The 13,219-nt window shown below is 40.1% G+C and overlaps 1 protein-coding gene across 1 annotated transcript in view; it reads right to left on the reverse strand.

The window, feature by feature from the left end:
* The window catches only part of POLR1B (RNA polymerase I subunit B), a 32,659-nt gene that overhangs the window by 13,227 nt on the left and 6,213 nt on the right, over positions 1-13,219 (reverse strand). The window contains exons 5-11 of the mRNA XM_070734616.1: positions 12,088-12,224; positions 10,395-10,618; positions 7,954-8,125; positions 5,122-5,293; positions 3,566-3,847; positions 1,818-1,951; positions 956-1,126 (exon numbers count right to left, since the gene is read on the reverse strand). Coding sequence (XP_070590717.1) covers positions 956-1,126; positions 1,818-1,951; positions 3,566-3,847; positions 5,122-5,293; positions 7,954-8,125; positions 10,395-10,618; positions 12,088-12,224 — 1,292 coding nt within the window. The remainder of the gene's footprint in view (positions 1-955; positions 1,127-1,817; positions 1,952-3,565; positions 3,848-5,121; positions 5,294-7,953; positions 8,126-10,394; positions 10,619-12,087; positions 12,225-13,219) is intronic.

Below are 13,219 nucleotides of genomic sequence, written 5' to 3' on the forward strand. Positions count from 1 at the left end.
AAAGGACATTTGCTAATCTTAAGAAAAAAGGGTTCATTTACACAACTAAGTTATTACTAATCACATGAACCAGGGGTCGGAAACACATTTCCAGGATCTCTCAACACTTTCCAAATAGAAGTCTATCCCTCCCCCCACTTGCCTTTATTTATTTATTTATTTATTTATTTATTTATTTATTTATTTATTTATTTATTCATTCATTCATTCATTCAATTTTTATGCCGCCCTTCTCCTTAGACTCAGGGCGGCTTACAATATGTTAGCAATAGCACCTTTTAACAGAGCCAGCCTATTGCCCCCACAATCCGGGTCCTCATTTTACCCACCTCGGAAGGATGGAAGGCTGAGTCAACCTTGAGAAGGTGATGAGATTTGAACCGCTGACCTACGGATCTACAGTCAGCTTTAGTGGCCTGCAGTACAGCACTCTACCTGCTGTGCCACCTCAGCTCTATTTATTCTTCTTTATTAAATTTTTTTATTTTTATTTTTATTATTATTATTATTTTAATGCAACAACGCTCACCATATCACCAAAATATTCAACAAAATTTGTTGCATGCTTTCAGGGACAAAATACAAAAGCTTGCAACATCGATGGGGGGAAATGAAAGATTTGAAACTGTCAAGATCTTGTAAGATTTGGCTGTCTTAACACAATTTTGCCCACTTTTAATTTCATTTCATTTTGGTGCCCTCTATTCAAGTCCTGAGAGGCTGACAAGGTCAGGAAACAAGAACCATCTGGATTCTGGAAAGATTTTCTGATAATGTAGGAGAATTCTGAAAATGTATTCAAGACATTATCCCACACCACTTATACCAAGTATAATTTTGGCAAATCTATATACTGCATCTCTTTCTCAACCCCTCCACCCGCCGCCAATTGCTGAAATGCAATAAATTAATTTTGGATTAGCTGATGCTTTCTTAGAGATATTAGAAGTGTTACCTGTTCCATTGTGCCAATCCATTCTTCTTTCCCTAAAGTCAAGTTTTGTACAGGACGCATCATCCTACAAGGGGTAGTGAAAATATAAAGTCCTGGGTAGAGACTGGGTTTCCCGGTCATCGGAATGAGCACCACTTCCGTCCAACCTGGAATCTTCTTTTCTTGCATTGCCTGTTAACAGATATCAAGACTCAAAATGATTTATTTTTATATCTTTCAGCAGAAAGGAGAAATAGTTAGCATTTAAAACAACTCATAGCAGAGGTGGGTTCCTACCGGTTCTAACAGGTTCTTCACAACCATTACTAACTTGGTGATGATGTGACAGAACTGGTTCTGTCGGTGTCTCTGTGGGTGCCGCCATCTTGAATTTTGCTTCTGAGCATGTGCAGAAGCTACTTTTTTTATTCCTGTGAGTATACATGGCGTGATCCTGAGTGAACCCGCAGCAAAAGGATATAGATCCCACCCGATTCAGATAGTACATAATAAGCCTTATAAGATTTTAAGAGAATTAAAACAGTGGAAGGAGAGACATGAAGTGACTTCAAGAGCTATCGGTATGACTTCGAAAGGAGGTAGAAATACACCTAGAAAATCATCCAATGCTGAATGACAATTCTGAACGCCATCAGCCAATTAATGAAATGATACAATTTTCCATGAGAGTGAAACTGAGATATACACTGCAAAGAAGTGTATAAGCCAGAAGTCCTCAAACTTGGCAACTTTAAGATCTGGGGACTTCAACTTCCAGAATTCTCCAGCCAGCTGTGTTGGCTGGAGAATTCTGGGAGTTGAACTCCACAAGTCTTAAAATTGCCAAATTTGAAGACCTCTGGTATAAGCAGAGAAGACTCACCTTGAAGCGCCTGAAAGTCTCCACAAGATCAGGAGCCTGATCCTTCTCTATCCAGCCCACCAGAGCTCCATCTAATGTAACTGGATAACATTCAGCATAAGGTTGGTTTGGTACACCATCAACTGGAGTGACACCTATGGAAACATTTTGTGGCAATGCTTATCATGTTATGAACAACTGTACAGAAACTTCCCAGAAAGTCAATGGAATCCAATTTAACATCTTCTCACTGCTATTCTGAAACTGCAATTCCTAATGTTCCCTAGCACGGCATTAGGTAAAGACACAGATGGGATTTGCTTTGATCAAAGAACCCTTATTAGAGGTGGAAGTATATGGAAGACAAAAGTACAATTTCTTTTAAATGTAAAAAATTGGAAACCAATTTGAAAACCAATTAATGTCCCCAAAATGCTGCATTTGAACTTAACATATTCAAAGCCCCCAGGAGCAGGCAGCAGGCTTCCCAAAACCTGTGTGCCCCATTTTTCACACAAACAGGTGAAAAACAGGTATGTTTTTTTGCAAAAAACGGGGTGCACAGAGGGTTGGGAAGCTTGCAGACGGCTCCTGGGGGCTGGCAAAAATGGTGTGTATATTTACTGTGTTGTTGTTACTGTTGTTATATTTTAGAGTTTCCATATTTTATGACTACAGTTAGGGCGGTTAACAGCAGTCATAAAACACAGAAACTCTAAAATATAACAACAGTAACAACAACACAGTAGAAACATAGAAGTCTGACGGCAGAAAAAGACCTCATGGTCCATCTACTCTGCCCTTATACTATTTCCTGTATTTTATTTTACAATGGATATATGTTTATCCCAGGCATGTTTAAATTCAGTTACTGTGGATTTACCAACCATGTCTGCTGGAGGTTTGTTCCAAGGATCTACTACTCTTTCAGTGAAATAATGATTTCTCATGTTGCTTTTGATCTTTCCCCCAACTAACTTCAGATTGTGCCCCTTGTTCTTGTGTTCACTTTCCTATTAAAAACATTTCCCTCCTGGACCTTATTTAACCCTTTAACATATTTAAATGTTTCGATCATGTCCCCCCTTTTCCTTCTGTCCTTCAGACTATACAGATTGAGTTCATTAAGTCTTTCCTGATACGTTTTATGCTTAAGACCTTCCACCATTCTTGTAGCCCGTCTTTGGACCCGTTCAATTTTGTCAATATCTTTTTGTAGGTGAGGTCTCCAGAACTGAACACAGTATTCCAAATGTGGTCTCACCAGCGCTCTATATAGTGGGATCACAATCTCCCTCTTTACTTCCAGTAAAATATACACACCATTTTTGCTTTCCTTCTTGGAGGGCGGCACACAAGCACATACACACACATGTATGTACGTATGTATGATGTATGTATAACATATTTTGCTGATAAAGGGAGGCTACTATAGATTTATTTCAGGCTTATTTGCCTTCATCAGGTAGCCACACCCTTACTGGGATTTGAACCTAGGGCCTCTGCCTTGTAAGGCAGAGGCCTTAGCCATTAGACTACAGGCTCATCTCCTGTATCAGCTTGTACCAGGGAAGGGTTATGTGTGATTTTTTGTCGAATCACCCTGGTATAAATAAATATAAATAAATAAATAAATAAGAGGATTCGGATACAGTCCACTGCTTTATAAACGGTTGTACACATGTAGAAATTGTACTTCTGAAAAAGTGACCATCCCAATGCAAGACTGGTCTTCCATATTCTGACCGTTCCACATGATTAACACCCACCTAAAGAGCAAAGCAACGGTAGCAGAGACACGGTGTGGAAGGTCTGGGTTACGATTTCGCAGGGGGCCGTCATGTGGTTCATCAAGCCGCAAGGCTCGCCGTCTGGCGTGTGGACGGGGCAGAGGAAGCCCCAGGACTCGGGCAAGAGCTTGCGCACGGTGGTGGTTCTCATCTTCATGAAAGCAGCTCCTCTGTGCACGCAGCGGAAATGAGCGAGGTAGCGGAGAAAGTTCAGCTTGTCTGCTATCACACAAAGGCCTGAGGCTTGCAGCATGCCCAAACCTTGGAAAGTCATAGGGGGTAGGTGGGAGGAAAAATAATAGAAATATTTATTTATTTATTTATTTATTAGATTTGTATGCCGCCCCTCTCCGCAGACTTGGGGCGGCTAACAACAATAGTAAAAGACAATATGTAACAATCCAATTTAATAAAACAACTAAAAACCCTTACTATAAAAAACCAGACATACACACAAACATACCATGCATAACTTGTAATGGCCTAGGGGAAGGAATATCTTAACTCCCCCATGCCTGGCGACAAAGGTGGGTCTTGAGTAGTTTGCGAAAGACAAGGAGAGTGGGGGCCGTTCTAATCTCTGGGGGGAGTTGATTCCAGAGGGCCGGGGCCGCCACAGAAAAGGCTCTTCCCCTGGGGCTCGCCAAACGACATTGTTTGGTTGACGGGATCCGGAGAAGGCCAACTCTGTGGGACCTTATCGGCCGCTGGGATTCGTGTGGTAGAAGGCGGTTCCGGATGTATTCTGGCCCAGTGCCATGTAGGGCTTTAAAGGTCATTACCAACACTTTGAATTGTGACCGGAAACCAATCATCTCCAATTCTGTACTTAGGCTAATTGTTTGTGAACAGCAGCAGTTTAATGCTTTTATTATGAACAGAGTTTGCTAAACACTCAACTGTAGCTACATTTGTATTTCTCAGGGAGGCACGTAGCAAGTGTTAGAACAGTGATGGCAAACTTTTTTCCCCTTAAAGATTGTGTGCAAGTTTTCCTGGTACTATATGGTAACCATGTACCTTCTTCATTGAAACAAGTCATTTCCTGGGATTATGCAGCACTTTGTGGTTTCTACCAGTAAACACTATTTAATAGCATATATTCAATTTAAAAAAGTCATATAATCAATTAATACAAAACCAGGAAAATATGCTCTATTCAGAAGACACAAGTAGGTGTGGAATATGTGCAATACATCCTAAGTACACTATGGGGTAAGATCTAGCATTCTGTCTGCTAAAATGGAAATGTTTGGGCAATTTTGCAATTTACAGCACTGGTTCAAATGGACAAATGAAGTTAAGAATTCAATATACTATGATTGCAATATGTGCAATTAAGCTGGAACAGAGGAAACCCAATACAGTTTACATTACCCAAAAAAGGTCATTTTTTAAAAAAATGCTTTTTCATACAACCCTGCAGCAGAGTTGACATCTAATTTTATTCAATAATTCAATTCAGTTTTACAAGGCCCTTTAGGTGTATAATGTAACAATTTCATTAGAAAAAAGACAGATGCAGGCAATCCTACCTGACTTTGAGCGCAGGTTACCAGTTGCCAGGAGATATTCAAGCATCCGGGTGAGATCTATTCCTAAGCCAAGAATCTTTATCATGTTTTCTGAAGTAATGGTTACATTTGACTTCTGAGCTTTCTTATCTAATGCTATTTTCACTGATTGTAGCCAAGTTTCCATTTTCTCCTGAAAGAAAGGATGAAAATAAGATAGAAGAGCTTTAAAACGAACAAGCTTTTATATTATTATATAAAGCATATAAAAGTAAATGGAGATTTCAGTTAGTGTGATTCATAGATATTTAAGACTAGACGGTAAGGTAAGGTAAAATTTAAAAATGTTAAATATATATTTATTTACTTATTTGCATTTCTAGGCCGCCCTCCTCCATAGATTCAGGGCGGCTTACAGAGCAGGGATAAAATACAAAAACAAACATGTAAGAAACCCAAAAGTTAAAACTAGTCTAAAATGTAATATAAACCCCAATACATTTAAAAACAATCATCCAATTCATTGGATTACAACCATACATGTGGCTGGAGAGCAAGATGTCAATATTCAACAGCCTCAGGCCTGCTGGCAGAGGTGAGTTTTCAGAACCTTGGAAAAGGCGGGTGGGGGGCGGTATGAATCACTGGGGGGAGTTGATTTCAAAGGGCCGGAGCTACCACAGAGAAGGCTCTACCCCTAGGTCCCACCAGATGGCATTGCTTAGCTGACGGGACCTGTAGAAGGCCAACTCTGTGGAACCTGACCGGTCGCTGGAATTCATGAGGCAGGAGATGGTCCCATAAGTAACCTTAATAAAATAGTTTATTAATAGTAATGTAGTCGCTATATTTTAAATCACACATGCTATAACTGAACCCAAGTAGGCATTTGTAACATTCTGAAATTCCACTTTCTTGGAATTTCCTCAGGTGAAGCCCCTTTTGTCACTAGCTTGTAGCAAATTATTCCATGACTCAATGCTATAGACCAGTGATAACGAACCTTTTTTGGCTACGGTGCCAAAAGGGTGTATATGCGTGTGATAGTCCCCTCCCCCTGCACACAATACCCCCCGCTTCCCCCCCACGCATGCGCACAGACCTCACTGAAGCCTCCAGACGTCTTGGTAGGCCTGTTGGGCTTATTTTTATTCTCCCTAGGTTTAGGAAAGCCTCCTGAACTCTGGGGATGGCGAAAAACGGCCCAAAAGGCCAAGCAGGAGTTTGTTTTCAAACTTTTGGTTGGCCCGTTGGTCTGTTTTTCACCATCCCCAGGGTTCAGGAGGCTTTCCTAAACCCCGGGGAGAGCAAAAATGGCCCAAAAGGCCAAAAATCAGCTAGCCAGCCTGTGCATGCCCACTGGAGCTGATATAGGACTTCTCGCATGCTCTCAGATATAGCTCTGCATGCCACCTATGCACTCGTGCCATAGGTTCGCCATCACTGCTGTAGACAAAACATCAGCGGGTTTGCAACAAGGCAAGAATGGAGTTGCCGAATATGCAGGAGACCCATCCAATATGAGCACAAACATTGACAGATGAAGAATCTATGAAAATAGTCAAAGGGTCAGGCTCCTTCTTTGTGCTGCTATCAAATTTCCTGGCATAAGAGGACACAATTCTTATTGAAAACTGATCCAATTTGTAACCATTTTATCCAAGGAAACTAAGCACGTTCTTATTTCATTAAACTTAGGAAAAGACTGAAGATACAGCACTGGAACCAGAAAAGGGGCATTCCTGTGTCTCTTACCACAACAGATATTGGGTGGTTATTACGTGGAAGACAATGGTTGGAATCATACATCATATGAAACCATAAACCAGGAGTGCCAACCTGCAGCTTCCTAGCATGCCATTTGTAGACCAAGATTATGCCATCAAAACGACAAGACTTTTAGTAGCATGCTTGTTGTAATAATAGGTTTTTAGGCACTGAACATTGGAATGGAATATTGCTGAAGAGTGATGTTTTAGCCAAATGGGTGCTGTATTAACCTTATTCTTCCTCTATTGAAAGGAAGCAAAGTCCAGGCTGAGTAAACAAGTTGCAGAATCCATGACCACATGGAAAATAATTAACTTGATATACAGCATGAAGATAACGTATAGCTAACTTTCATATAAGGAAATATATGCCTTACTCTCATTCCTTTGCTAATCACCAGTAAACACACAATCCAGGAAAAGGCAATGAATGGAGCTTCCATTAATCATCTATAGGGAAGTCACGAGGAGGTTGCCTTATACAGCTCATGAGTGAATGGTAGTTGGAGGATGGCTTAATGTATGTGGCGTTCGCGAATTGGTTATTCTGTACCACATGTCAGTAAAAGTGAAATACAATAAAAGGAGAGATCTCAATACAATAGAGGTCGTCTCATTGAGAAAATTCTTTCCGTTGCTTCATTTTGATGTGGCAATCACGGCACCCTGTGCCTTCCTAGAGGTCGGCCCACTGGGGGAGGGCTGTTTGCCTTCACATGCTTTTCAGATTTTAAGGACAGGAATCAGAGTGATTTATTCTCTGAAGGCCTCCCACACTTGTTCCAAACTTTAAACTAGTCAAAATTTGATAGTCAAGAGGCTCAGAAGTTTCAGCTGTACCTCTAAGATGGTCCCCTTACCAGATGGCGTGCAATTCTTCAAGACACCAAAAGGCTAATTCCTGACCTATTGTAAACGATGGTTTACAAATGAAAATTGTAGTTCAGGCATGGTAATCGCAAAATCAAATGAATCACATTAAGACTTATGTTATATGAACCCAGCAGTGGGAGTCTATCTGTACAATGTGAATACATGGCTGGGAGAGAAAAGAAGGAGAGGGGACAAATTTTAAAAGCATTACCTTTAAAAACATGAGGTAAAGTTGTCCTGAGGTGAGCACTTCTTGATTCATTAAGCTGTCAGGATTGTCCTCCATACAACCCTCTTTGGATAAAGTAAAAAGCTTTCGTGTCATGAAACAAAGCAAGTAGAATTTCTCAGATTTCGTTTTCAAATGAATGCAGATGCACTGGCTATAGGAACAATGAATAAGAACAAATTACTCTATGAATTTCCTTAATCATCTTCCCAATCAAGCAGCATTCACTGTCTAGCCTGTTATACAATCTGGATTAAGAAAAAATAATCCATAGGTATCCTAAAATCAATTTTCTTTTTTATTGGAATAAATTCAGTATATTAACATAGAAAAAAGTAACCAACAACCTTCAGAAGATTTTGACTATGAATATCACAATGCTTTCCTTCGGGTCACACAGGCTAGGGCTTATGAGATTTGAAGGCCAAAATGTCTCAAAAGTACTAGATTTAGTACAGATATCATTGACATAAGGGGGCAACTGTTTCTACCTCAAATGCATTAGGCTTTAATACGGAATACAATTACTAAAGAGAACTGCAATTACCAATTAGAAGGTGGAATTTGAAACGTAACAGCAAAGTTTCCTTCAAAACTAACTCAATTGCTGCAGACTTCAGGGATAAATATTTTTGGGGGGGGGCAATAAAACATAATTTGCTGCTTTCTTCTGAATTTTTTTAAAATTTCTGTTTAACCTACAGCCTCAATATTTCCTGGACGTTCATTCATCCATTATCAAGAGAAGGTGCTGCCTTGCTGAAAATTGTAATCTGTCCAGAATAGTCAGAAAACCAAGGTGAACAATGTCTTTCTCAGTGACATTGAACATTTATGGAATCTATCATTACACCAAGAACTATGAATTCTTTGTCATTAGGCAAGGCCATGAGACTTATTATACAACCCTGGAAAGATGAACTTGCTTGATATGTTGATATGTGGCTCGGCCTATGTTTTAGGACTACTTAAAAACATAAGTATCAATAATGATTAGATAGATTAGATAAGTGGGATTTATATTAATTGGATTTAGGATTTGTATTGTATTGTTCTTTTTATATGTTGTAAGGCGCCTCAAGTCCCTGGAGACAATCAATCAATCAATCAATCAATAAATAAAAGAATTTCCAAACAATTTTGTTCCATAATTATATCATGAACAAGTAGTCTTTGATTTATGACCACAATTTCAGTTGTTGAGCAAAGCAATTATTATTATTACCTGAGTGCCAATGTAACTTTGTTCAACAACAATCCTGGCATTCCTGGTTGTGATTGTTCAGCAACCACACAGGTGGTTATATGATAAGAAACCCAGGTAAGGAGTAAGGGGTGCCTCAGGATTTTTTTTTTAATCTCTGGGAGGCTTTGCTCAGGAGCTGAAAATCCTCAGTGTTGAAATACGAGCCCTTGAGTGGAGAGATTCTCTTGCGCAACCTGAGCAGGGGCTCAATTCACCCTTGGGAATCCATCCGCAAAAGGAAACTCCTTTGGCAGTGTGGATTTTTCAGTTCTGTTTCTGCACTTTTGGGAGGCAGCTCGTTCAGCCAGCCCCAAGAAAAGAAGGAGTCCTTTCAGCAGGCAACTGCAGCTTGCAATCTTTCCTGCCAGCTTCCCCACTGACTTTCTGGAGAAGCCAGTAGAGAAAATTGCAAATGGTCCTCATACGATTGTGGGACACCTGGCAATTATTTGTAAGTGGAAACAGGTTGCCAGGCATCTACATCATGATCCTACGACCAAGTGCTTTGTGGTCTGTAAAGCATCCTTTACGAGGCAATCGTAATTATGGACCATTGTTAAATGGGCAATCATAAGTCAAGGACTACCTGAAGTTTCTTCTAGCATTCCGCTAAAACCTACACCGCCTATTAGTCAAATCTTATATAGTCCTATCTCTGCAGGTAACAGAAAAATTAACTCAACATAAATTTGACATTGAATTTAATGACTCACCCTACTTTAGGACAATTTGACAAAGAACATATAACTCTATTCTATTAATCAAAAAGCCAATTAAATTTTCCTAAATCTTTATTTTAAGGAAATAAGGTATTTGTCCTCTTATATAAGAAGAGTTATTTAGCTGAGATGACAATGTAAGCATTTGATAAACTATTGTTTATAAGAGAACCATGCAGCCATGACTATTGTGGGGCTACCCTTTCCATACCAAACATATCTGATTCATCTTTCCGCCTAGGGCCTCCAACCATAATTTATATTCTCAGTAAAACACGACACTGAGAACTCATCACAAAACTTTAGCTGATTCATATGATACAACACACAACATAGAAAGTATGTGGCAACTCGAGAGCAGGCCAGGGATGGTTCATTAGGAAATGCTTAACACATTGATAATTTTCCCAGATATACCACAATGTAGGTTCCGGTTCAGTCTAAGCAGCTGTACATACTTGAAAAGGAACTCTCCAACACGCTCATTAGAATACCAATCGGGAAGGTTCAATTTTACTCGGAAGCGCTGTCCTAAGTAGATCAGCACTTGCTTCTGGGTCACACAGGCCTCCTCTGTGACCATCCTCAGCATTTGAGAGACACAGTTCTTATAAAATGTATCATCCTCTTTCCCTTTAATCAGTTCTTGGAAAATCTGAAAGTCTGAGAAACCAACCAATGCCTGGAAGGGAAAAATAAAAAGTTGGAATTTATATTATTATTATTATTATTATTATTATTATTATTATTATTATTATTATTTATTAGATTTGTATGCCGCTCCTCTCCAAAGACTCGGGGCGGCTCACAACAGTAATACAAAAACAATATAACAGTGAGACAAATCTAATATTAAAATAAAACATATCTAAAACCCCAACAATTTGAAAACCATACAACACATACATACCAAACATAAAATATAAAAGCCTGGGGGAGGATGTCTCAGTTCTCCCATGCCTGGCGATAAAGGTGGGTCTTGAGTAATTTGTGAAAGACAAGGAGGGTGGGGGCCGTTCTAATCTCTGGCGGGAGTTGATTCCAGAGGGCCGGGGCCGCCACAGAGAAGGCTCTTCCCCTGGGGCCATTGTTTGGTCGACGGGACCCAGAGAAGGCCAACTCTGTGGGACCTTATCGGCCGCTGGGATTCGTGCGGTAGAAGGTGGTTAGATGTTTTGAGGCTTGATTAATGAAGAATTCATAAAACCATTTACCGCAGCTATTATATTCTTATCCTTAATGTCCCTCTGGAGACATTTCAAAAAGAAAAGTCAAAAAGAGGGCAGGGAAAATATTTACTGACCCCTCGCATCCTGGACATAAACTGTTTCAACTCCTACTCTCAAAACGTTGCTACAGAGCCCTGCACAACAAGACAACTAGACACAAGAACAGCTTTTCCCCGAACGCCATCACTCTGCTAAACAAATAATTCCCTCAACACTGTCAAACTATTTACTAAGTCTGCATTACTATTATTACTAGTTTTTCTCAGCATTCCTATCACCCATTTCCTCCCACCTAGGACTGTATGACTGTAACTTGTTGCTTGTATCCTTAAGATTTTTATTAATATTGTTTCCTCACAATTTATTTGACCCCTATGACAATCAAAGTGTTGTACCACATGTACTAAATGTATCTTTTTCTTTTATGTACACCGAGAGCATATACACCAAAGACAAATTCCTTGTGTGTACAATCACACTTGGCCAATAAAGAATTCTATTTTATAGCATTCTAAATTCCATAATTTGATAATAGTGGCCTCATCATGATTTGGAGGTGGTGAATACCTTCCAGAAATATAACCCCATCCCTGCAAACAGTAATATCTAAAAATAGTTTCTCTACCACTAAACTGTGTTTGTGGACATACATGCTGTATTAGCCTGGCCAACCCATTCAGGATTTGATTTCTGCTACTGACCCAGGCCATAGTCAAGGCGTTGTGAATAACCATTTACTTTAGGTCTATTGACTACAATAGAGCCGTATGCAGCTCCCCAAGATAAAAAAGACTACCTTTTTTATTGCTTCAGATTGCTCCTGAACTGGATTCTTATTATGGTTTTGCAAGCAAGGTTATTGCCCCATATCTTATACTTCTGGAAATCATAGCTCTTTGAGAACAAAATGTAATGACAATACCTTAAGGAGAAATCCCAGTGGGATAAAGAACAGCTCCTTCTGATAGATGAAATTCACCATCACTGAACCACTATCAAGGTAGTGTAAGGTCATGTTAACAGATGTATGCTCATCTTTAACACAGTGCATGGAGACCCCTAAACACCATCAAAAAATACAAGACTTAATATTACTGTTTCATTTTACCATCAAAACTGCTGTCTCTAGGTAATTTATGACCTAAAGTTGTACTGTATTGGAGTTATTCTTCCCAGAATTCCTAGCCAGCCTTGTGCCATTAAATAGCAGGCATGCAGGCCTTTTCTTTTGCTGAATGCCACAAGTTACTGCCTAGAAATACAGATAGTCTTCAGGTTAAATGTAACTGGGGGCAGAAATTCCTTCACTAAGCGATGTGGTCATAAAGAGTACAATGACATTATCACATCACTTCTGGGAGTCCCTGTTGCCTGCCATTGTTAAGTGAGGAGTATGGGTTCTTAAAGTGAGGGCTGCATGTAAACACCATGTGGGGAGGGATGATGAAACTGCATCCCAGTCAAAAAGACCAGTTACAGGCAGGCACTACAGAGAGTGGGCAGGTGTTGCAGACGACCGCCACGGAGCGTAAGATCCCCATGCTGTCCAGGGGCTCACTGGGAGAAAAAAGGCAGGAGCAACTTGTGACTTTAGCTGGCTTTCCTATTGAATTTGCTTGTGGGAAGTTGGTTGTGAAGGTTGCAAATGGAGATCATGTACAGTAGTACCTCTAGATACGAGCTGCTCCACATGCGAGTATTCCAAGTTACGAGCTGCGACGTGAGCGAAATTTCTGTTCGACACTCGAGCTCAAATTCAGGATACGAGCCAAGCTTCCACTAGGTGGCGCAAGAATCTGCTTGCTTCCGGTTATCTCAGCGCAAAAAACAAAGTCTAAAGGCATTCATTTGAGACGCGAGTTCATCGACTTACAAGCTCGGGTCTAGAACGAATTAAACTCGTATGTCAAGGTACCACTGTAATCCCAAAATGCATTGAGGACTGGCCTTAAGTCCCCTTCATTCAGCATTGTTGTAACTTTGAATGTGTTGCTAAATGAGTGGTTATACCCAAGGACTACCTAAGACAGTAGTCCTCAAACCTTGGCAACTTG

This window comes from Erythrolamprus reginae, chromosome 1, assembly GCF_031021105.1.
Source record: "Erythrolamprus reginae isolate rEryReg1 chromosome 1, rEryReg1.hap1, whole genome shotgun sequence".
Lineage (NCBI taxonomy): Eukaryota > Metazoa > Chordata > Lepidosauria > Squamata > Dipsadidae > Erythrolamprus > Erythrolamprus reginae.